Raw genomic sequence first — 26,487 nt, 5'->3', positions numbered from 1 at the left:
TTACACAGAAGGACCTCAATGGAATTACATTTATTTTTTGGAATACTATCAGTAGATTAATTTTGTTACTAAGCTTGTGACCCTTCAAATAATTATTAAGACCAATGTTCTGAGAAAGGAAATAAGATCAGAACATAAAAATCAACCTATCTCTTTGGAATAAATAACATCAACTTGCCCCTGGGCTTACATCTATCCTGTGTTTCCACAAGACCTGTCAGAAAAATAACCTGTTCCACCTTGGGCTATGTAGAGACCAATACAAGTATCCAGTCATAAATTCACAGAGAAGATTATACCATACCTATTCTTATGCAATGTTAAATGTCTCTATGCCACTACAGCATTTAGGTGAAATTAATGAATAATTGTCTTACCTCCATTCCCCAAATATGTTTTCCTGCACAGGAGCTATTTCTTTACCAATCTGATTTTTTAAATTTATTTCTAGTCTTTAAGAACATGATAAAACTATTACTAGCTAAAAGTGGTACTGTAATAGGAGTTAAATTTTCTTCATAATTACAGGTGAACTATTTCTTTTCTTTTTCCTTTTTAATACTTTTACAGAGACTTTACATGCAGCTTTCCCTTGTTTTGGTCCTAGTTTTCCCCTGTACAATCTGAAATCTTTGGCTACGCATATCTCACCTGCAGAGGACAAGATATATGCAGGGTTTAACTGATTCTCATAAACTTTATACACAGCTGTATTTTCAGTGAAATGTTCTTCTAAGGAAAAGCAAAAGATATTAGTGACACAATTTCTTTTAAGCATTTAAGAAAAGTCAACTGAATACAAATTGTTTTCCACTCTTCTGACAAGTATCCCCAATAAAAATCTGAATACAAATTGTTTTCCACTCTTCTAACAAGTATCCCCAATAAAAATCTGTAATTTTAACAATTTATTGATACAGGCAACACATTTCCACAATGCCTCCAAACACAAGAAGACATATGCCATGTTTTCTTCTGAAGCTCCCGTGCTGCAAAAAACTGAAGCATATGGGTTACTTCTATGCACATGAAGATTTACAACAAACATGGTGAGGTTCTGCTCTTACAGGAGTGTGTTTGGGTTTAGGGCCACTCTTCCATCCTTCAGTGTCCTTCATCATATTACACTATTCTTAAGGCTCCTTATCTGTACAGGGGAGGACCCCTGGGAATTCCTGGCTGCATCCCTGGGAGGCATGGATTTCCAGGTGGATAGCCTGGCACTCCGGGCCTCCTGGGCCCTGGTGGCCTTGTCACAGCTATGGATGGTGGAGGAAGGTTTCCTCCTCGGCCCTGTGGAGGGTAGTGGCCATTCAGGGCAGGGCCAGGATGCTGGAGTATCTGAGAGGAGCTGACTTCTTGTGGCTGGGCTGTCTTCTTTGATTCATTGCCATCCTGTCCTTTCTTGCTGTCTGAAATGTGTTTGGAGGACAGAATTAACAAATGAGCATGCACATCAGAAGTTCCCTGACTGTGAAATCCAGCAGCTGCTTGACCACCCTAGAGTGCAGTACAAAGTCTGGGCCTCCCCTGCCAACACCTGGGGTTATGCACCTTCATGACCTTTGTGTTGTGTTTTCCATCCAGTTCTGTCCCATGCGGGCAGGTAGGGACTTTCTCAAGATGCAGTTAGATACCATCTATCCGTGGTGATGAAGGCAGTAATTACACATGGCTCTTGCAAAGACAGTCATCTCTAACTTGGTTTTCCCTCTTAGGCTCGAGGCAGTTTAGTGGCTATACGGCATACACGCATGATGAGGGAAAGGAAACAGCCAGCAAAATCCCTCAGGTCAGACTGACAGCCACCTGCCCCAGCCAGGCTTTCAGATAAGGATTGCTTACTGTGTTCTCAGTACGCCTTCTCCAGGCGAACCTGACACAGGTGAAAAATGCTCTTTTGCATAGCTCTGGGTCAACAAAACATAACAGAAGGGTAGGAGATTTAAGCTTTGACTGGTTTGTGATAGATGAAACGGATCACTGAAACTTAAACCGGGCTTTAATTTTTTTCAGGAGGAGTGAGACTTTCACTTCATTATAGTTCTGCTTTTTGCTTTGGTGCCGCTGGGTATGGAATAATGCTGCAAAATTTCTTAAACAAGCCAAAGAAAGAAGTGTGAACTGGAGATTAGGTTAATACTTGTGATTCAGTATTTCGAAGGTGTTTCAGGAGATTATAGAAGAGGAAGCAGCCAAGTCAGTGAGGCAGACTAGGATCACACATACATGAATTCCTCATCCTGAGACATTCAGACCAGATCTTACCTTTGTTTGGAGTGGATTCATCTTGCTTGTCTCCTTTAGGCTTTGCCTGTGGTGGTTCTGTCTCAAATGGATTTTCCTCTTGTTCATTTGATTTTTGTGCCTTTTGTTTATTTCTTCTTTTATTTTCTTCTGCTTGCTAATGATAGGGAGAGAGAAGGGATCTTTCAGTGACCTGAACAGCTTCTCTAATATTTTGTAAAATGAAAAAAATCAAAAAGTCTCTATTCTTACACTTTGTAACTTCTTTTTAAGTTCCAAGTTAGCTTCCTTGTAGGATTTGGATGTCGCGTTGAGATAATAAAGACTCAGGCTAAATGTAAAGAATAATAGTTTCTTGTTAGACAGTGATTTAAATATAAAGACTCAGAACATTCCTATAGCAACCATTGCAGTTGTGATAGTATAAGCTCTGTATCTTTTTCTCATTTATTATGTTTAATCAGTACTAGTATTTTGACAATGAACAATGTGCTTCCTTACGTTATGAAGAAGGCACTGTTATTTCAGGGGGGGAAAAACAAAGAATTTATTCTATCTATTAATATTGTACACTCAATCTTACAGTATTTAAGAAAGATGTTTCATTAAGTACTGCTTAACTGTGAAGTGACTTCTATAGAACAACTTATAAAAGTTAAATAAGTTGCATGACACACTTTACAAATACGTAAATGATATTTATGAATGTTTCTGAACAAATATAGTAAGCAATCTGAAATACTGCCAAGAAAACAACCAAAATAATATTCCTTTTTTTTTTAATTATTACCTCCCTCTTCTACTAAGCAAAAATGTAAGAACATTTTCATCTTTTAGTGTATTGAATTACTATTGTGATAACTCTATGAAATTAGTAGTCCTCAACATCCTGATTTAGTAAGAAAAAATCTGCTATGAAGTCTTTAAGCGACATAAGGAGTAATTAATTAATCAGCATATGCTGTTTCCTCTGCTTTGCCTGATTTTGCCTTGTATTTTCCCTCTTTCTTTTTTTTCTTCTCCCTTATTTCTAGTGTCCTTACCCTTTATAGTTAAGGGTTAAAATAGAACATGATGTTAAGTGAACCTTGGCAAAATTTCATCTCAGTATTTCACATTGCTTATATAAAATCCTTTTGTAATTTCTATTGTGTTCTGCAATCTTCTCTACATTTACTTGCAGTTCTTCAATACAATGTTAAATCCCAGCTCATCTCTGTATAGAATTAACTTTTAGTTCAGCATGCTAAATAACCCAATATAATAACCCAACCCAGCAGGTTAAAATGCCCTGATAAAACAGGACTCTATAAAATCTCTAAGAGCAAATAATCTGGGGTCATTTTTCTTTACCAGGTACTGACTCACAAAAATCTCTACTAGCCTTATTTCACAAAGTCTCCAAAACCCTGTGCCATACTCCTGTCCAAATAATATAGAGTATAGTTTTTATGTGTAAAGGCACTGAATATCAGATTTCCTGAAAATTACTGAGGATAACTCTGCTCCATGATGTTCATGTTTCCACTGAACTTGGTAATGATTTATGGTGTGTTGTTCTGAATAGTGGACAAGGTGATCAAAGTTACAGCACTGCAGATTCCCTATGGGCCTTTTGCATTTTAGTAGTTGTAACTTTTGTGACAGGAACAACATTTTTTAAAAGAATAACTAAACCACAAAGAAAGCCATTGAACAAAAAAGAGATATCAACCTTTCTGCAAATGCACATTAAGTATGCTCAAAAAAAAGACTCATGAATTCTTCAAGACACTCATCACTGGACAATGAGCACTGCATTTATTAGATATTCAGGCAGTGATGGCTGAGAGTGAAAGAAACTTAGCTGACCTTAGATAAAGCAAGAATTGAGTTAATATTCTATACGTACACCATAAGCAATATAAAAGGTAGGATAAGTCCAGGGTTAGAGGCATAACCAAATACCTTCCCAAACCAGGAAGGGAAGTCGTGCTCCAGAGTTTCTGATATGACTTCATACATTCTAGTCTTCCCACTATTAAATAGAAAAGTTGACAATATAACACATACTAATATTGTAGCAACTACAAATATATAAGTTAATCTTATCACATCAAACCTGGAAAAAGGATAATAAATGTTATGTTAACATTATTTAAAACTTTACACTCTGAAGGGAATATTGTCTAAAGTAGTATTTATGTATTCTAGGGGGAAAAATAGACACCAAAATTCTTATTGTATGCTAATAGATTTTGCCAGGTTACCACCCAAATTATTCTTCAGTGCATCAGTGTATGAGTTGCAAACTCCATCCCAACCAATGAGTGAAGTACTATTTGTGGTCTATGAATACATGGGGGAAAAAATAAAATCCTGGGTTTTATGGTTGACAAGCAAAAAGTGGTCTGTTTGCAATTGGTTTTTGTTCAGCCCAATTCTCGTCTCTCTTTGGTGTGTATCAATACTACACAAGTCAGTGGCTGTGTTTCAGGATATTTTTCTTATTGGTGCAGAAATCTAGTTACCTTCATATGTAATTGTTCCAGCTCATTAGAAAGTGTTTTCTTCCTAGACTGTTTTCCTTCAGAAGTGTATCAATAGTTGTTCCAAAAGTCACTTTCTGTTTATTTTGCCTTTTTCTGTGCCTCAGGGCACAAAAGTTTGACATTTTTAACCTGGACAAGACTGGCAAAATTGGTCTCTGTATATTAATTCTAATTAGTAGTTTTACTTAGTTGTAGGAATTGTCACCAAATTGCCACCTGATTGTCTGGTCACTGCAGTTTCCTGCCACGGTTTTCAGAGACAAATTTTCTGGCAAATGGGTCTTTATCTTAACTCATTCTCAGTGTTTACACCCTTTCAAGTAATAAACATATTTCAGATAGAATTCTTCAGACCTTTTCTTTCTCTCTACTTGTCCTACCCACTCACAGTAGATGAGGAACTCCATTCTCTTCTCTCCTCATGCTCTCCAGCACACACAAAGCTCTCTCAACTGCAATATTGCTAATTCTATCCCGTCTTCCCTACTCCTGGCAGGTCTCTGTTGAGTTTCATATGTTGATTTAATGAATGGATTAAATTTAACAAAAAAAAAAGCAAACAAAAACCTGGAACTAAACCCCAAAATATTCACAGATTTCAAAAAGGATGGGACACTGAGTTACCAACAGGAAAATATTTTGGTTTTTAAATGTAGAGGCATGCTCTACCAGTATTTATTCGCTGGATGTTCAACTGTAGCATTACCTATACTGGAGCTGAATGAGCCCTCATCAGTTTCAAGTGCTCCCCATTAAGAGTTACATTGAAGGTTTCACTTTTTTGATGAAGAGCAACATATCTCTGCACTTCACAGAGAAAAAGTGGCAAGCATTGTCTTTCTCATTTTGAGGAGTAGTCTCACCATTTAGTTTATACCCAATTCAATAACTGCTGCTACTGAGATGTGACCCCAAATATCTCCCTCAATATTTTTTTGCTAGGACTCAAATTTAAAAAAAAAAAAAAAAAAAATTGTACCTCTTGTTTTGTTATAAATTCTTCTCTAAATTCAAGCAAGTTTCTGTCTCATCAGAATTTTTGTCATGTCAGATGATTCTCCCTTTTAGGTACGTGAGACTATTGTGATAACAATCTCTGTCATTTTGCCTTTGGCCAAATTTAATGTTGTGAGACTGCCGCTCCTATGCAAAGTGCACTGGGGATCATACAAATGTCGTTTTACTCACAACAGTAATGTATTATTTCAACCTTGCATTGCAACCAGAATGTCTCTTTTACTATTCTCCTACTCTTGCTTCGTTAATATTTTCTTCAAAGAAAAGCCTCAAAGGCTAAAGACTTTTAAAATTTTTAATTTCTTGTCTTGTCTGTTGTCATGTGATACAACTCGTTGTATTTGTATCTCATGTTGCCTGGCAGGTGAAGATGATGAAAATTATCCTAGACTTTTCAGGTACTGTGCACAGAAGGAGAAAGTGTGGCAAAGTCTAAACTAGCTTGAATGCAAAGCATGTGTTTGCATGGCAGGTCTAAGTGTTTAGAAGGGACCAATGACTATGGAGGCCTTGAAGACTTCAGAAAGAAATTCAGTTTCACAGAGGTAGCACAGACACATTAAATTCTGTGAGTTGAAGGGTCCCAGCATTCAAAGACTGAACCACAGTACATTTAGCACACCCTCACACATTCTGATCTGCCCTTCCTACAGGTCGTGCAGACATTTCCTAAAAGCCCTCTCTTTCAAACACAACAGCTCACTGCTCTACTCCTTAAGAATAATTTTTCTTCAGTGCAGCAGTAAGGATAACCTTTTTACAGTAAAATTGACAAAAAGAAAAGATTTTCTGTTCTACGCCCCAGATAAAACTTTCTAAAGAGTTAGTCAGTTTTTCAGGATTCCAGCTTCAGTAATTATCCACAATGAGAAATACACCACGATTAAAGACTCAGCATATCAGGTGCTAACGCTTATTATAGAGGCACTTTTTCATTCCTGCATTGTTCACTGCGATGTGCTGAAGCAGTTCTTTACAACAACTGCAAAAGATGGAGATAAAATGCAAAGAACCTGAAAGGACCACAGTCAAAAGATGGAGGGATGGAGACAATGGTGTACACAGCAGGCAGTGTGGAGAGGAAAAGGATGAAAAGCAGCATGGCCATGTAGAAGTTATTGGATCTGGAAGCCTTGAAGACCCGTTCTTGGGGGACATTGCAGCACATCACTGCCCAGCACTGCAGGTACATTGATGTGTGGAGGCGGAACACGTTGATTGCTGGGAGACATGGAGCATAAAAAGATCCCATCCTAGAAGAGAAGCAAATAAAAAAAAAATAACCACTTTGTTATTTATGGTTAACTTTTGTTATATTGTTAACTACTTTGGACTTCTGTCTTCCTAGGTATGCCACCCATTCCCTCTGTCAATGTGCTTCGCAACCATGCACACAGTGCCCTAAGAAATTCATACAACCAACCTTATGGGGTATTTTAACTGGTCTTTTATCTTTGCTCTATTTTAAGAGAAGCTGAAGGTGTATGACGAGAATTATCTCTATGAACTTTCTGTTTCCAAGTCGCCTTTCTCTGCAACTTAATTCAAGACTTGATGAAATGCTATTCACTCTTAATTTGTCCAAGTAGCATCTTTCTTGTGTTGTATAAGAAAGAACAGCCTTAAAACTAGGTATTAACAATTCCTACAGCTAAATATAAACAAAATAATTTCATTCATAATTTATTATTTTTATTAATATACTAGCACCTTTTTATGAAGGATATTTTTGCTTAATAGACATTTATCTTCTCTTGCCAGGGACATTTAGTGCTTCATGCCAACAACCTGCTTCTCGATTCTGTTGAATAGATTTTTTTCCTCATTATATATGGTTGCATGGTTATGACACTGAAATAGTTGGCACATTTTTTTAATCAAACCTTGTTTCTTGTGTCACGCTGTCTGAAGAGTAGCTAAATTCATTTTCCTGGCCAAATGATACAAAATATAAGAGATCGGGAATCTGCTTCTTCCTTAATCCTTGCCCATGTGATCAGGTGATAAGGTGATCAAGCTAAGCTGCTTTGCCCCTGAGTGCCTCAGACAAACCAGGAAATATATTTATATTAGGGTTGGAAAGACCTTCTGAGTACAGAAAAATGACAGGCTTTATTATATTATTATATCTCCTTCCTCTTTTCATATGCCTTAAATGAAAAGATAAAGGGCTTTACAGAAGTGAGGGCTTTCACCACACGAAAAGCCTGATCACCAAAGACATAATAAATGTAAAAATTAGGCCTTAGCAAGAACTGAGAAGTCAACAGTGCTTGCAGAGAACAGTTTCTGAGGAAGACTGAGCATCTTGCACGAGGACTCTACATGATGGTGTTCTTTACCAGTCATGTAAAGTCCAAAAATGGAATTAAAACCTAGATTTTTTTTCTCCTCTACATCTAAGGACTAATGCTGCAGGAGTAGCATTGTTTACACATCCATGTGACTGGACAGATAAGTGTAAATACTTTCACTTTAAGGCCTTTTGCACAGGAACATGGGAAAAGAGTGGTAAGGTATGTTGAAGGGCTAAATTTCAAAGTAAAACACGACAGCAAGCAGTCAGTCAACAAAAGCATGAGATTAATCCTTGCAGCTTTTTACTGGTTGATCTTACCAACTCAGTGCAAAAGCCTGATGTATGTTGTCCAATAATCTTAGCCCAGAAATAGTTTTGAAGTGTTCCCACCGGTTGCAGTTTACCAGAGTTTGGTACATGTTGCATTAACATCCATAAAATTAAGGAAATGGGACACAATCAGGATTTCAGAAAAATCCTTCACAGACACAGATAACTGATGCCATCCTGCAGATACAACACGCTTTGCCACACCTACCAGATCATGCCTTGGTTAAAGATCAGTCCCAGCACATTTCCACTTATATCAAACTCAGAATATGATGGCTGAAAAACATGAGAGAGATTTAGGTTTGCACAAAGGATCTTAAGATGAGTTACAGTAGATTAAAATTCTCATTTCCAACAGCAGCAGCACAATGGCAGCATGTTACAAGGCCTCTTGTTGCATCTTATCAGTGAATAATGAAATAAATAATAAAATTCAAGGCCACAGGATAGCCTTTAATATATTATATTATATATTATATAATATTGCAGTATTTTACTGAAAATCTTTCTGAAATTTGTTCAGAGACAGGTGCTAATGGAGAACTAAAAATCTTGCTGGGTACTGGGTAAATTTTAAAGCAACAATTCAGAAAATTTCTATTGGAATGGATACTGGTTGTCAAAATAATGTGTCCTCCAGTATAGCACCAGCAGTGAAATTTAATGTGAGGAATGTGATTTACTTGATTTAATATCTGATTGAACTCTAGCACTATTTTTCATTTTCTTTTTGTATTTCAGCTGTTGAACTTTTGAAGTATTCTTTTTAACCTTGATAGAAGTTGCCAATCATTTTCTTTGTTTAATATGAATATCTTATTTCTAATTTGAGTGTTTGATTCTAATTTTTCCTTTAAGATTCAGAACTTTAGGGACTCCATGGCATCTCATTATCACTTTGTCTGCTGAAAAAGCCCTGTGTCATACATTTTTATTTCCAGTGTAGATGCATAATTACCACAAAAATTGTTTAGTCTTTTATTTCTGAACTATTAATTTGACCCTTCATTCTGGTTTTGCAAATCTTTAATCACTTACCCAGCTCTTCTTTTACCTTAATTATTAATTTCTAATTTATGAACATTTCCAGTTGGAAACATCGAATACACTGAATTTAAGCAACAATTGAAAGGCAACACATATTAATTTTTGTTCACATCCACCAGATCAAAACTTTCTGGTAAGTAATTGTGGTTGTAGACTTTTTTCTTACACCTAAATATGTGTTTCAAACATACTATTTATACATGTACAAATATTATTTATACATGTATACACCATAGCATGATTCACCATACTGATGGACAAAAAGACCATGAATAATGGACCTCTTCCAGGTAATTATTATATCCATAACTGATAGAGGGTGTAAGGGGCATGAGATGCAAAAATAACAATTCCCTTATGGCTGAAACAAGACAAAGTCATTCTACTGAAATCTTCAATTGCAGTCACCATTTTGACTTGCACTGTGCTGTGCTGTTGAAATATTTGAAGATCCTGCGCTGCATAGTTTTGTGCATGCGCACACACACACACGCATATATGTATGTTTACAGTGAACTGATATACTTATGTCATATATATTTATGAATCTGCTTCCATAACGGGAAAAATTAAATAGATTACTAGTATTAAACTTGAAAAGCAGTTGACTAAGAAGATCTGTATAAGATAGAATATCAAAAGCAACATGGAGAGATTAATAAGATCATATGGAATCAAATAATGTATGACTGCTTTTTGTAACATAGGTACTAGCATTAACAGATATAATAATTTAAAATCCAATCTTTAAACAAAGAAAAGGAAGGTTTTCCCACACGATGTGCAAGTTAATTTCTGGAATTCTTCACCAAAGGACATTTTGATGGTCAAAAATATTTTTCTTGTAGAAAAAGGCTGAAAATTAATGGATATATATCCATGGCCACAGCTACAGCTACTTCCTAAGGAAGATTTTAAGATTAAATGTTTCCAGAAACTCAGTGATTTCCAGTTTCAACTTCTACTTCCACCTGTTTTTTCAGGCAGATTACTGGACCTGAGGACCATAATGGGCCAGACCATTACAGACATTCCTACATACAGCCAAATAAAAATGTCAATTATAGAACGGTTTCAGGACCCCCTACAAGCAGATGTGTTGTTGGCAATATTTCTGCTCATGCTATATTCAAACTCTATTTGGTTTTGATATTGCAACATTTATTACTGGTTTGACCACAACCTGCTCAGCTGGTAGTCTTTGTCTCCATCCCTACACTAGTCCTGTTTGAGGCAGAAGGTAAAACCTTGAAATAATGCTGACATTTCATAGGAGTCAGCAAGTAACAATGAGATTGCTGTACCAGAAACCTGAGGTTTTTAATAGAAAACACCAAACCTTTCTCTTCCTCTGGAAAACTGGGATTTCCCAAGATGCAGTTTTTAGCAATGCAAGGAATTTTTACTTGTACAAAGACAAAATTTTGAGGAAAGAAGGACAAAATAACAGCTACAATGATTACTTATGCAGAGGTACCCTTGATAGTCTTAAATTACTTAGCTCTTTTCTGTACTTCTCAGTAAGCACAAGAGAGGCTTCAGGAGCTTCATAAGCTTTGGCAATACCATGATTATTACTTAAAAGATGAAAAACAGCATCAGATCTTACAGAATAATAGGTGGCAAATTTAACCTGGTTCAGGTCAGTGTGAGACCAAAAGTCTCAACTTCCGAGTGAACAGTTCTATGCCTGCTTATGTTATGGGCCTTACTAACTTTACATCAGCTAAACTAGTTCTAATGAAATATATATATATATATAAATGCTTCTAGAAGAGGATCTTTCCTATTTTTCTCCGCAAGAACTGTGTGCTAGAAGGCTCTATCCAATCAATGAGATTATATTCTGTGGAATGTTCAAATTGTAAGGGTGTGAAAAGTGTGTACCCAGTGTTCTCACAAAATCAAATAAATTAAAGAAGTCCTAGAGTTACCAAAGTCTAAAGAAAAAGACAAATATTAAGGCACAAACAAATTCTGAGAAAAGTTAACACAATGTAGTGCAGGGATTTTGAAGATGGTGTATCTAACCAAAAGTTAACCCTGTAGTTTTGAAAGGAAAATGAAATTTGTTACTTAATTGTGAAGTGATGGATAGCAAAGACATTTAAAATCAGATACTTACAAATCCATACTCCAAGTCCCAGCACCAGCAGTAATTGAAAAACCTGACAAAGACGGCTCTCAAAAAATCACCAATTAAAATTGTGATGTATGTTGTCATCATGTCAGAGACTGTCAGGCGCACAAATTCCTGTTAGAGCAATATTCTCCTTTAAGAACATATTTAAGCAATTAATAATTACAAAAATAATTAAATACCGTACTAGTTCAGTAATTGTGCTTATTCTGCTTCAACATAGATAAAACTCTTATTCTCTCTACATTCACTGATTATGTAATGTGCCAGAACTACTGCCCCTCATTTTCTAGAGGTATCCTTTGCTCTGATTTGTGCTCATATTATCAGATGAGACTTCCAGGGTATGATTAAACTGGGAAAGGCTTCTAGTCAAGATCACTGCTATAACAGAAATCTGAGCTGATACCTTAAACTGCTTTTGATTCCTCTGACTTTGAGAATATTATTTAAAAAAACCCAAAGCAAATGGCTTCTTTCTCAAGGAGTTCCAATGCCCAGTGGATACAGAGAGGAAGGAAGAAAATCTTAATTCAAATCCTCATGCCCCAACTTTTATTTTAGGCTTTTTATATTTCACTAAAACCTGCTGTAACAGGCCTTACCCAGATAGCCCAGAAAGTTATTACTGTCCCTGATCAGTAATGATCAGTAATTAAGGGTAAAATTATTTCTGTTATGAGCTCTTGGTGTTCTTAGCTTTTTATTCAGAATCAGTAAAAAGAAGAGAGAGGATGATTTTGCCAATATGGTCCCTGCTCATGATTTGTTCATTCAGGAGGGCAGATTGTCAGAGTGACAGAGGAACAGCAAAGGTGATTCAATATTGAAGTTGTTGTCATGGCCAAGTCAACAATAATGAAGTAGGATAAAATAGAGGGAAAGGGTATGTTAGAAAATTGTTTGGAAACCACAGTTTATACTAATGGGTCAATAAGAATAAATGTTCAACTGAATCAAATAAAATATTTGAGCAGATTTGCCACTAAACTTATATTGTTCTTTCGCATTATTTTGCTTGGCTAAAGACAGAGATGTCTTTTCAAAAGCATACTGCTGTAAGAGCTGTCTTGCACACATATCCCTGTTGCGCTACTCCTTTTTTTTTCAGAATTATTAGACAAATTTTGCAAGGCAAAGGTAGCATCAGGAAGGGGAATATATAAGAGGATGGTGAAAAGGAGGGGGAAAACAGAAATGCTTTCAATTCTGTCAACAAACAGAAAAAAGAATTTCCTGTTAGACAGGAGACAAAGAAAATAAAATAATTTTTAAAAAAATTTTTAGTTCAAGAGAAACTCCCACACCTGCTTCTCACATTTTCTCATCTAAATGACACTTGTTAGCCAAAATAAAGAGGATTTAGATATCATGTCCTGCAAGAGATTGTATGACCTATTTTCAAATATGAGCTCCGAGCAGCTACATTACCTGTCCCACCATTGTTTCCCAACATGGCCCTCTGGGGACATCAGCAGGGTCCACCTGTATTGGAGGAGCAGTTGAATTCTCTGGAATAGTGCCATTGTACAGACTGGCTTCCCATATTGTCATGTTATATTTGACTATCTTTTCTTCTTCCAACTAAGAAATAAATCAGGGAAAAATAAAACAACATGAGCTTGTTACCAGCCCTCAAGCTTTTCTATTCCAAAATTCCCATTGCTAGCTTAGGCATGGATGTAATTTACTGTACAGAAAGAAAATAATGTCTTTCACTTATGTGTCTGTGCCTGTCTGGAGGTCCTCAATGTTGCCCAGCTACATTTCAAACATAGTGAAGGAATGTAAATATCTTGCCTTGAGGTTGATCTCATCCATTAGGGCGATAATGAAAGTGTAGAGATTGCCAAGAAAAAGAGCAAAGATTCTTCCCAGCTGCCATCTCAGAGCTATTCGAGGGTGGTAATTTTCCAGAGAACTGATTACATCAAATAAAGTCGGACAGAACATTCCCAAAAGTGACATAACTGTGTTCACCTGAGGAGAGGGGGGAAAAATGTTTACAGTGAAATGTGAGACATAAATTCTTCTATTATTATTGATTTGGGTGAAAAATATATTTCCATTACTACTTTTTATTTGGTTTTTGATTTAATAGAAACCAAAATCCTCTCTGAGTATCACAAGTTGATGAAATCTGCACACAGTCCCAGTCTGCCTATTTCCACTAATTTCCTCCTCTGCACGAGTCACTAGACAATTGTATCTGAACTGTGTTCTGACAAAACTAGGTACTGCTGATATGGAGAGGGAGATAAAAAACTTACAATATTCTCAGAGGGAAGGAGAGTCAGAGAGAAAAAGGTCTTCTCTGAAAAGTCAGCAGCAGCACTTTATTGTGCTGTGAGCTTCAGGAATAAATGACAAAAAATATATTTATCCTGGATTTCTCCATTGCATAACTGTATGCAAACAGTGTTCAATCTCTTAATGAATCTAGTGTAATGACATTTTCTACAAAAGCAGCTTAATACTTTTATGAAGAATATAAATTTTTAGATATTGCTTCTTGCCTTATATGTAGGAGCTGCACTTTTGTTTACTCTAAGTTGTACATTAGGTGCTGGGATTTTTTCTGATCAAATTTTCAACTCATATATTAATGATGCAGACATAAGAAAGTTTGATCTATAAAATAAGGAAAATGTGTGAATGTTACTCAGAAGCCAAATACATTTATGTAATCAAATATTAATATCCAATCAAGGGCAATGTTTTGTACTTACAAATATGTTAATTACCTGTCAATAGAAAAAAAAATTTAGCCAAAAAATGTCATTGTTTTTTTATCCACTCTCCTTTAGAGATACACCTGCTCCAGATCTTAGTTCTGTCTCCTTAGAACTCTATTTTTATTACAGAAACAAAAGTAAAACTATGAGCGTAAAGACAAATGTTACCTACCTTCCAGATTACAGCATAAACTAATATAACAGCTTTCAGTAGCCCAGTTCTTGTTAGTACAAATCTGTTACCACACCTTTAAACTGAGAGAAAGCTGAATTCCTCCAAGCTCTGTTGTCTCAGAGCTTGTGTTGCCTTAAATCAAGAAGTTTTGTACACAATTTTTCCTTTCCTATCAAACTGAAATGTGATAACAAGTAACTTAATCCACTCTCAACAACCCTATTTCTCTGGATTTTAGAGGTGGATTATTTGATATTTTAATATTACTTTCTCAGTCAGGCTTTGGTGTTGAAAATTCTGGATTGATTTTCCTTGTTCCATCATTGCCCATCTCATTAGCTTTGTGAGGCTAGCACCTTTTTCCTTACCTTAAGTCAGGTATGTACTTTACACTCCAGCTCAGAAGATAAGCTTGAAGTAACAAAATAGTTTTACAACATGCACAGTAGCATTTTTGCTAAGGAAGTAAAACCTTTCCAGGTTTTCACATAGCACACTGACTTCAGGCGCATACTGCACACTGTTGTAGCAAACACAGTCACCATCATCACTGTACACCTCTATCAGGCAGGCTGCACCTGCTTTTGAGGAAAGCATTAGGCACAGATTAGGCACAAAACAAATGGCATAGGACCCTTGGACAGGGCAAGTGGAACAGAAAGGTATCAGTTTCAACCTGTTGCCACGCTGCAGAGTTGTATCCGTGAGGTCCCAAATAACTTTATCCGTGCCCACAGACCAATCACTTTGTTTGGGTCAGTCTCAAGAGGAAAGCAACAAGATTGAAGAGATCTCACTAATCCAGAGAGCGTCTGGAAAATAATCCTAAGAGCACAGAAGAGGAAATGTAAAGGCCTCAAATGAAAGCTAAATACTAAGGAATATTTGAAAGAAGCAAAGAAGAAATTTGATGAAGTAGGAAGCAGAGACACATAAGCAATTCTCTTGTTAGACATTTACCATCCACACTCAAGAGTATTTAAATTACCAGGGGAAAAAAGGCAACATGCAAAGCAGAGAAACACAGTTTCAAACCACATCTATTATAGAAATGCACTAGCACGAACTTCATTTCTTTCCCACCACCCGTAGTTCTCCAGACCTTCCAAGGCAAATTGCTGGGATCTTCTGACAACAAAAAAGATGAGGTAGCCACTTCCAGCAAGTGTGCATAGGGCTAAGAAGTTAGCAAGTACCCTCAGGAATCGAGTCAAATGAATATTTTCTTCTTTTCGGCTCTCCTGCTCCTCCACGATTGCTTCCTGCACTTGTTAGAAAGAAAAGAATTTTATGAATAATTTATTGCTCAAAACCCCACATTGTTTCCTCAATTGTTAGAAGTCAGTTAAATAAATTACAGATGCAAATACACATCTCAGCTTCATGTTTCAAGATTAATGTATATTATCTCATAAAATCTTGTCTGGGTCCTGGCAGATCCTGGGGTTTTGGCTCCCCAGGGTTTCCTTTGCCCTTGTTGAGTGTGTCCCCAATGAGTCTTGTTACACTTGTACTCGTGTCAAAAAAACCCAGCACGTTCTTTCAGCTTGCAAGGTGATATGAGACTGAGTGACACAGCAGGATAAATATGTGAATATCTGTCAGAAAAGGAAACATCATGCTTTAAAAATGTGCATTTGTGAGAAAAGAGGAAAAAGTTTCATTCTGAAAGTCAGCAGCTCAGAAAGAATGAAAAGACAGTTGAGATGTAGAAATCCCAAAAAAATTGGACTGTGCAGAGTTTCAGACTGCAGAACAAAACGTTTGCCCCACATTTACCCTTGATCATGACTGATAAATATTAAGACTCTGAGACAACTATAATCTCCAGTTTCTACTTTTGCCAGCTGAAAGAGCTTTTGCTCTGGAGTGTCCTCATGAAAGGAAGTTTTATTACAGCTTCTGACTTTGGTATAGAGATCAGTTGCCTGGAGGGGAAGCTGAACTGCATTGTAATAATTGCCTTTCATGGCTCTGCTCCTTTTACAGCATGTGTTTGTCACATAAATGACAGGAGACTGCAGCAGCTTTCAAACTAAACGCCCATGATCTCACATAAGCCAGGACTTCACCCTTTCTCTCTGAGGTTCCTTGCTTGTTTGCAAGAATTGCAGGAAAGCTTCATGAGTTTACTTCTCAAAATTAAGCCTTTTTCTCAACTGATTTATATTCCCAAACAGCTTTCAGCATCTGCTCTTAGTAGACAGGCAGGACAAGCTCACACAGATTCAATGCTTTCAGTTAGTACTTCTCCAGAATTTGCTTTCTTGGAATCTTCTTTTGATGACTTACACTTGAGTGCAGTTCTGTGTTATGCCTGCAGCTTAGGAGGCGGGCAGGGTGAGTGGCTGTATCACTACTGTGGACAGGACATGTGCAGTTGAGTAGAGCAGCCAGTGCTCACTCCTCCAGCTCCCATGGTGTCACACTTGTCGCTGCAACTGCAAGCCTAGCATCTTCTTCATTGTCTCACAATACTTTGCCTGTGTATTCCCTGTACATTATTACACTGAAAATTAAATCTTCCTTTGCATGCTCCACTGCTGTGTGCCAGCCACCTTAGTGCAGAAACACATTCTTTAACATCCAGCTTTCACAGCCCTGCGTCTTACACCTTGCCCCAGATTCCTTACACAATTACTCTTGAAATCAGCATACCCTATACACAGGGTATATATACTTGTATATATATACAGGAAAGGGGCCTAAGAACATTGTCTTGCAAATTGGGCTGTATTTTGTAACTAACTTGAAAATTTAAAAAGAAAACTTTCTTACTGAAAAACAAGTAGAAACTCAAAATTCTGCAGCCATTTTCTGATATTCTGATAAATAGCCCTATACAGATTACTCTATTACTTTGTCTTATATCTATTCTCTGTAACAAGAGAAGTTGACAATGTGAGGTTGGCAAAATGGGAGGAACATTTTAAAAAAGATTTTCAGACAAACACCATAGAAACTGGAAGCCACCAGAAATGAGAAAAAGGAAAATATTATTTTTACAGTAGAATTAGTTTTCTAAAATTGGTACTGCCAGCACAGAGGACACAAAAGTTAGTAATGTTATTTCACAATTTAAAAGAAAAAAATCTCATGGCAAGACACAAAGACCAAGAAGGGTGTACAGATGCCAATCCAAGTATATGTTTCTAAGCCTCAGCACACCTAACTCTTGAACTTAATTCCATCCAATTCATACCAGTGTGAAAGCCAGATTGTGCTGCCTCTCTTCAGTAAACTTTGTTTTACCTTAAAGCTTGTTGTGATGGAGGCAAACTTATTATCTGCTGTCTCAGGATTGCCAATCAAGTAGTCCCAGCTTGTGAACATTTTCCAGCTGAAGTTAAAACTAGTGTCATCCCCACCACCATCGTCATTTGCATTCTTTGCCATTCTACAAAAAACAGAAAGACACAGAAGATCTTGTTAACACTAGTTCTGCTTTGTGGGCGTGACTTTTAAAAGGTTCCTAAATTCTAACTTTTTTTCTGAAAAAAACCCTACATCATTCTTGCTGTCAGTTATGCTTTACTAAATCTTTTTTCTGAGACAAGAGCAAAAGATGGGTATTTTCATATTTAAACACTTTATAAGTTCACAACACACATTTTTTATGAAAAAGAATGAATGTATTTCATTAACCCCTCAGAGAAATTCTGCTAGATAAGAAACTTAATAGAAGAACAATACTGAGCACATCTCTTAAATAGAAAGGTGCAGAACATCCTGAACTGCAATGGATTTTATTAGAGAGTTCACAAGTAGAAAAAGAAGAAAAATTCTGATAAAAAAAATTCTAAAATAACAATAAGCTAAATAAATACATAAATAAAACAGAACAAAATAAATATAACAAAGAATATAATCAATATTCTAAAATAACAAGACAGAAGTAAACATTGTTGTAACACATAAAATATCGCTCATACAGCTATCTTCCCTGTCATTTCCTGTGCACATACGAAGGATTTATTGCTGTGTCCAGAAACATCAAATTATTTCTTCAGAAAAATATTTCTTCAGATTAGACTTGAACATGCCTACAAAATTCTCTGTTTTAAAGGGGTTTCATTCACGTAATAACAGTGGTATTGCTTCTACATACTTTGTCAACTAATTCAAGTCATTAAGCACAAGTATAGAGTGTACTGATGAGGTGCAAATCACGTAGTCTTCAGTATTTCTGGTCAGGAAAAGGCAACACTTAAATCTCAATAATTCAACTGAGTTATGTTATTAATATTAATACATTCTATGTAGCACATTTTTTAAAATATTCTCAAATCTAGGAAGACAATAGTAAGTCAACAATACAGAAAATCCTTCTGAGATGCCAAAAATCAATAGCAGGGTTGGTCGTGTCCAGAAGGGTCAGAGATCAAGAAAGGTTCTTGGTAGAATCTGCCCTGCTTCTGGTTTATAGACTAAGATATTTCCTTCTCAAGAGTTTCTAAAAAAATAATGAACATACTTGTGGTTAGAATATAATCTCTTTGAGATCAAAAATGTTTCCATTTTATGTTACACACTGCAAGAGCTGAAGAGAGGAGCAACCCTACATCTAAATATTTCCCCTAAATAAAATAATAGTGCTTATCATCCTCACTACCTCTTTCATGTAGACCTTTGCAAGGTCCCAGTCAACAGCAGAAAAATTATAGCACTTCCTGTTACATTGCTTTTAGTTTCTGTGCTCACTGTGATTATTTCTGGAGAAATAGAAAAGAACTCTCATATGAATTCCTAAATACTAGTCATCATTAGTGTCATATGGCCAGATGGAAAGTTAGCACATGCAATGTATTTTTTTCTCAAGGATATTCCTTTTTTTTGGGCTACAGGTTTTTCCTGCTATCAGGAATATTTTTTGTCTGAGTGAAAGTCATTGAAATAAAATTTTCTGAGACTAAGATTTTTCTAATCTTGGCAGTTGTTTTATCAGAAATATTTTAAAATAAATTTTTGAACTAAACCAATTCCTAACTTATTGAAGTGGTTTGTTTCCTCTCCAAAAATACATATATGTGTATGTATACCTAACTTACGCTACCTAAAACTATGCTGTGCCAAACCCATAGTGTCCTTGAATCTTGATTTGCAAGGTTCTTATTTTTTCACTATAGGCTTTTTTAATAGCACTGCTATATATTACACTACTACTGTGTTAGGTGGTCATCTTGCTTGAACCAAGGGTATTAAAGACTATATTACTGGCAGCATTTACTGTGAACTGTGAGCTACATGCAGAATTATTTGCCATATGCTTCTTTCTTGTGTTCTTCCTTCATAGAAGAGTTTAACACACATAAAATATCACTAAAGGTAGAATTATTGAATTTCCTGGATTTTAGCTGATGATCTACTAGATGCCAAGTATTATGAAAAGATGGGATGACAAATCTCTTCCTCACTTTATGCATTCATTTTTCATTTTGAAGTTCAGGGGAGAAATGTTTTGTTATTTCAGTAAAGATTTAGTCCCACTTTCACAACACTGTAACAAAACTTCCGGTGCAGAAGAACAGATAAATAAATACAGGTTTAAGGAATCTTACATAAGTTTGACCTTGATCTTGCATTGTCCTGTCCTTAGAATTACTGCATTTTTTAAAAGGCAGTCTCCAGGGTCAACAGTGGAATTACCTACTTTTTTCCAGAGCCAAGGAGAACTTACGTTCGAGTGACAATCATAAAGCTATAGCCAATAGACCCAACTCCAACAAGGAAATATGAAAGAGGCATCCTGAACTTGAGCCACCCAATTGTCCTCTGGTTATTGTAATAACCATAAAAGAGTACAGAATACTGTGCAAAGCCCTGAAAAGTCAGAAAAAATTATAATATTACTTTTCTTACTTACACATAATTGGTAATTGTATCAATAGCAGTGTATTAAAACATTCATTTCAGTGAATTCAAATCAGTTACAAGCATCTCTATAATAAATCTCATAAGATAGAAAATGTGTCCCTTAATTTGAAAAAGATGTAGTATATTTCATAGCAACTTCAAAATCTTTTGTCTTTAAAATTCTTCATTTACAATCCACCTACAATTTAATCAGTCAAAACTAGTTCATCAACATACTTCTTGTAAAGAAAGAAACATACTGTTTTACAAAATTTGTTTTTCAGATTATTTGCACATAAAATGCTGGATTTTTAACTTAGTTTTCACCTTTCTAAAATTTATTTGTATAAATCTGAGCGAAAATTTCATCTGCCTTCTTTGTCTAACCACAGTTGTCTGCTGTTCATTGGGTGAACATTCAATATATATGATAACCAATAGGTAGGTGCATTTTATGGGTAATTATTCAGTACATAGAGCTTTTGCACACTTAGATTCAACTCCAAGGCTGCAAAAAATGCAATATAAGTGCACTGTCTTTCTCAGCAATTCAAAATCTATCTTCTTTTCTAAATATCTTAGTATGAGTTTCCCTCTCTTCTACTGGTCAGACTGACGATTTTTCAAAAATATTTACTAGTACCTTATCAACTGTAAGAAATTGCTGGTATCTACGTGGACCAAATAGCTAGAACTTCCTTTTAACTCTCAAGTTACTGCAAGAACTCTCCTCCTAAAAGGAGACCAAAGCCAGAGCCTTGACATGGACAGCTCAGTGCATGCACAGCAGTGGCAAACCTCCAGCTGGAGGTAAGAATTCCAAGCACAATAGTATTTGACCTCATAGTTGGAGGATAGGCCATGAATAATTTTGGCAGTAATACAAGGAGATGGAGGGTTGGTGAATTAAAAAACCATTTGCTTGACTTCTGTTTTTCAGTTGCCCATTTTCCTTAAAATTAATACATTTTTTTCTTACTTATTTTTTCAAAACATGCTCTTAAATTATTGAAGTTTTTACTCTACATTAAATGTGTCACAGGGTTATTTGAAAAACCTAATTCACAATTTTAAGCTGAAAATCAAATATTAATATGTGGTAAATATAATTATTATTCAAAATATCATGAACAACATATCTCATTTTTCTTCATCTCTGACTAGATTTGAGACATGTGCCTATGCATAATGGATAAAAATATGTTCATCTCTAATAAGGCAAGTATTACAATAGAGCACAGTTCTAGCTAACTACTAGTAAAAACATCTAGACCACTCAGGACACATTCACATTCACTAGTACATATATTGCATCTATTTGGTCACTAAGGCATCCTACAATTCCATCTCAGCCCAGGTTTCAATACAGCCTAATGCAGCCCTAGAGAGCCTTTTTATTTTCTGTGTTCTGCAAGTCAGAGACAATTCCTGCTCTGTGTATCATTCAGTATGTTTACTCCACAGCATTTAACCATAACATTAGAAATAACTTTAGCTCTGTAAAAATAGGTGTTCAAGGAAAATCTCTTTCACTCCTTTCTGAGCCTAACATAAAAGACTACTGATTGAATGTGTTACTGCAATAAGCCTTGAGAGCGTGATTTTTTATGTTTGGATTATAATCTGAAAAATATGGTAAAACTGAATTCCAAGTAGAATATAGCAAAATCCAAATATGCTTCCTTTTGCCATGTCAGTAATGTGCATACATTTCAAGTACAAAAAAAGAACAATAGACATGCTGAGCTCATCTTTCCTTTGTTTGTCTTAGAGAGTGGTGGGGTTTATGACCCATTTATAAAGAGATGCCTCTGCCTGAAATTAGGTGACCATAAGAGACCATACACTGAAGTCAATAGTGCAGATTTTATTTAAGAGTGAATGTGAGGGGGAGGTAGACAGAGAGAGAAAGAAATGGGAGTGAGAGGGTATAAGAGACAGAGTGAGAGAGAGAGAGAGAGAGAGAGAGAGAAACTAAGTAGAAGGAGATCACCAGTTGAAAGACACCACTATCACCACATGAATTCCTTTGGCATCCTGCCGGTCCTTCTTCACCCTGGTCCCCGCAGTGGTGGGGTCCCAAGACATTCTTCTGGGGTATCACCTCTATATAGCCCAAGTTCCAGGTATCCACGATGTTCCTATGACTTGGGCTGGTATGTGCATAAGCACTTGCTTGCTGTCTCACTTGCTTCCTTTGACACATTGGGAATTTTTGTCCAAGAGCTAACCAAGCCTCTTAGGCCTGGAATTAACTCCCCCCTCCTGCAGCATCTGTGCTTATCTCAAGTTCCATTATGGTCACTTGTCTTATGGGTACAGTGTTTCCAGCTGCATTTTTTAAGTCCTTTCATAGGACTTGGACTCCGTTGGGTTTTGCTGGGGTTTTGTTTAGGATAAAATAGTGATTGTTGACATGTGATCATTAATTTCTAACTTACCTGATAGCACATAAGCATTGATAGCAGATGAAAGGTACTATCTCCTGTGCTGCTTAAACAAAGGTGTCATTGTCTTCAGGGAATATTTGTCAATCTGACATGCCTCAAAAAAAAATTTTTTTCCCCCAATATTTCCATCTCTCTCATTTCTTTATTCCATGTTTGTTATGTTTGCATTTGCTCCTTGTGTTAACTACTACTTTGTTATTTGTTATACTTCTTCAGACCAGTCAGATTCTGGTTCTCACAGTTATAATCTTCTCCTTTCTTTCCACCATGTCTTCATCCATCTTTTCTCAAATACATTCATTTTACAAACTTTGTTCTGATTTTGTGAACAAAGCTCTTCTAGTCTCTATTCTTGTTACAAAGTCTTCAAGTTACTATAATTCCTTTTTTCTCCAATGTCTCCCTGATCTTCTTATTTCTCATTTTACAATTTCATTATCATTATCTTACTTCCCAGCTACATGTTTAGATTTACTCTTACTTTCCCTCAAATACACAACTTCTGATTGCACTAGATGCAATGTTATTTCATGAAGCAGTCACTGCAAAATGTTACATATGTAGATTTTTAGAAAGATCTTCCAATTCTTTTTCTATCCAAGGAGAATCCATCACTGGCATTGTATGTAATGGAAGGGATAAGATGTAGGGAGCTCACTATTATTTTTTATTTATTTTCTTCTCCTTTTCTTTCCAAATTCATACTGCATTTTAAAATTCAGAATCCTAATCATATAAAACCAGAAGACCAAATTCACACTTAAGAAATGGAAATCCACTACCCTGGAGTAACAAACCAGCTTTGAGATATTTCCCCATTGTCTTTGTATTGCTACATATACTGAGACGTGCTTGTGAATATCGAACTTCATTATGTGTTTTGTCTGAAAGAAACCTCTATATAGAGAGCTTGTGAAAAAAAAAGTAAATGAATTATCTTGCAAATTACCTCCTGAAATACTTCATATTAAATAATTGAGCATTAAATAATGAGGTAATTGTGAATAAAAGTCATGTGGATATGCAATATTGCAAGATTATGAACTTACACTAAAATCCCAGAGAGTAGCAAAATTCATAGCAGTTGCTTCTTCAGCTCTTGGGACAGTTTTTCTAGGCAAAGAGCCATATGGCTTACCCATCAAAGCCTGAAACCAAAAAATGAGAGTGATTTATAGTTTAAAGCAAAAAAGCAACAAAGGAAAAGGACAGTGATCTGTCATTTCTTTGAAAGACTTGTTTCATGGTCGTAAATTCCTTAATGAGAATGACCTCCTTCTACAATTCCTTTTACTGCTCCTCACATTACTGATTGAAACTGTGCTTAGTATATGCATTCAGTGCCGTGTTCTAAATTTAAAATTTCACTAGTATCATGGATTGCCAAACATAGCCTCTTACATTCAAAGGCAGCTTACATTCAAAGGACAGAAGTCCACCCATATTTCTCTAATGAGCAGTGTTTATCTTACAAAGACCAAAATATTAATTTTTCTTTCAGTACAGATTTTATTGGGATATTTTAATTGAAATGTATGGGAAGATGGTAGGGAATCAGTTTTTGAATTCTGACAATTCCCCTGCTGCTGGTAAGATGCAGGCACAGTGTATCTCCTCTCAGGGTCCCTTCCAGGCTTACCCTGAAAACTGCTGGACATTTTTTTCTGTTTTGGCTTCTAAGGAACATCACAGAATGAGAGAATATGCTGAGTTGAAAGATTATCAAGTCCAACTCCTCACCCTGCAAAATGCCATCTCCAAGCATCATACCATGTGCCTGAAAATATTGTCCAAACACTTCTCAAATGCTGTCAGACTTGGATATTGTGACCACTTCCCTGGGGAGCCTGTTCCAGTGCCCAGCCATCCTCTAGGTGAAGAACCTTTTTCTAATATGTAACCTAAACCTCCCCTGACACAACTTCAGGCCATTCCCTTGGGCCCTGTCACTGGTCACCATAGAGAAGAGATTAGTGCCTGACCCTCCTCTTCCCCTCATGAGGAAGTTGTAGACTGTGATGAGGTCCCTCTTCAATTTCTTCTTCTCCAGGCTGAGCAGACCAAGTGATTTCAGCTGCTTCTCATATGGCTTCCCCTCAAGGCCCTTCATAATCCTTTGGATGCTCTCTAACAGCTTAATGTCTGTTTTTGTTGTGGTGACCAAAACTGCACACAATATTCAAGATGAGGCCACCCCAGTGCAGAGCACAGTGGGACAATCCCCTCCTTTGCCCAGCAGGCAATGCTGGGCCTGATGTCCCCCAGGACACACTTGGCCCTCCCAGCTGCCAGGGCACTGCTGACTCAAGTTCAACTGTCCCTCAACCAGGACCCCCAGGTCCCTTTCCACAATGTTTCTCTCCAGCCTCTCATACCCCAGTTTATACACCCAGCCAGGGTTGCCCTTCCCAGGCATGGAATCTCTTCATAGGGTTGGTGGCTGCCCAGGACTTGAATTTACCAATGTCTCTCTGCAGGGCCTCCCTGCCTTTGAGGGAGTCAGCAGCTCCTCTCAGATTTGTATCATCTGCATCTAAGACTTGCTCAGTATCCCTTCCAGTCCTGCATCCATGTCATTCATGAAGATGTTGAAGAGCAGAGGGCCAAGGATGGAGCCTGCAGAACCCCATCATTGACAGGTCACCAGTTTGATGCCACCCTATTCACCATCACCCTTCGTGACTTAACCATAAGCCAGTTGCTCACCTATTCCATGATGTGTTCATCCAGCTGTGTGCTGCACATTTTGTCCAGAAGGATACTGGGAGAGACAGCATTGAAAGCTTTACTGAAGTCCAAAAAGGGTGCATCAACTGGCTTCCCTTGATCAACTCAGTGGGTTACTTGTCATAAAAGGAAAGCAGGTTTGATAAGCAGGACTTTCCTCTCATGAAGCCATGGTGGCTGTGACCATTGCCTGCATTGTTCTTCAGTTGTTTTTCAATACCTCACAGGAAAATCTTTTCCTTAAGTTTACCAGGCACTGAAGTGAGACTGACAGGCCTGTACTTCCCAGGGTCCTCCTTCTTGCCCTTCTTGAAAATTGGAACAACATACATCAGCTTCCAGTCATCTAGGACCTCTCTGGATTCCCAAGGCCACTCAAAAATAATTGAGAGAGGTTTTTACAATGACATCATATGATGAATCCCATCAAACCACAGAGATTTGTAGGGATCTAGCAGGATGGATCATGCTATTGAAATGCTGGGCTAGGAAGTTGATGGAAATTCCTACCTGACTCTTTCTCATCTGCTTGCTACAAAATAAGAAAGATAAGAGGAACATGGAATATTGAAATCAGGGATAAGACACAATATTTTTAATTCCGTAAAAGCCCTGCTTTTAGAAGGGCAATATGGTGGCTCAAAGAAACTCAGAAAGTATATATTTCATAGAAGTAATTCATGTCTAAGTCTAATATCTGCTCTACATACCACTCTTAACAGTGATGTTGCACAGTGCAAAGCACAGAGGTCTCTCATGACTTTACAGCCCTGTTACACCTATCGGCAAGTGAGTATTGCATCTGAAAGGATCCTCTGACCCCCAAGATACATCTTTCTATTGCAATGCACATTTAGTCAAGATAGTCCACCTGGTCTTCTGGTCATATGTCTTCTTGGTCTCAGTTCCTCTACTCAGTTCTGCATAGAACCACCA

At 36.9% G+C, this 26,487-nt stretch overlaps 1 protein-coding gene across 1 annotated transcript in view; it reads right to left on the bottom strand.

The window, feature by feature from the left end:
• Positions 1 to 1,143: 1,143 nt before the first annotated feature.
• Positions 1,144 to 26,487, bottom strand: part of TMC1 (transmembrane channel like 1) — a 58,535-nt gene continuing 33,191 nt past the window's right edge. Inside the window, exons 8-20 of the mRNA XM_048292305.1 lie at positions 23,874 to 23,972; positions 20,199 to 20,341; positions 17,774 to 17,918; positions 15,589 to 15,783; positions 13,412 to 13,591; positions 13,043 to 13,195; positions 11,597 to 11,725; positions 8,633 to 8,700; positions 6,809 to 7,048; positions 4,139 to 4,264; positions 2,500 to 2,578; positions 2,269 to 2,404; positions 1,144 to 1,412 (exon numbers count right to left, since the gene is read on the bottom strand). Coding sequence (XP_048148262.1) covers positions 1,144 to 1,412; positions 2,269 to 2,404; positions 2,500 to 2,578; positions 4,139 to 4,264; positions 6,809 to 7,048; positions 8,633 to 8,700; positions 11,597 to 11,725; positions 13,043 to 13,195; positions 13,412 to 13,591; positions 15,589 to 15,783; positions 17,774 to 17,918; positions 20,199 to 20,341; positions 23,874 to 23,972 — 1,962 coding nt within the window. The remainder of the gene's footprint in view (positions 1,413 to 2,268; positions 2,405 to 2,499; positions 2,579 to 4,138; positions 4,265 to 6,808; positions 7,049 to 8,632; positions 8,701 to 11,596; positions 11,726 to 13,042; positions 13,196 to 13,411; positions 13,592 to 15,588; positions 15,784 to 17,773; positions 17,919 to 20,198; positions 20,342 to 23,873; positions 23,973 to 26,487) is intronic.

The sequence above is a fragment of the Corvus hawaiiensis genome, chromosome Z (assembly GCF_020740725.1).
Source record: "Corvus hawaiiensis isolate bCorHaw1 chromosome Z, bCorHaw1.pri.cur, whole genome shotgun sequence".
Lineage (NCBI taxonomy): Eukaryota > Metazoa > Chordata > Aves > Passeriformes > Corvidae > Corvus > Corvus hawaiiensis.
The sequence above is the reverse complement of the archived record's forward strand: the minus strand, read 5'-3'. Positions and strand labels throughout refer to the sequence as shown.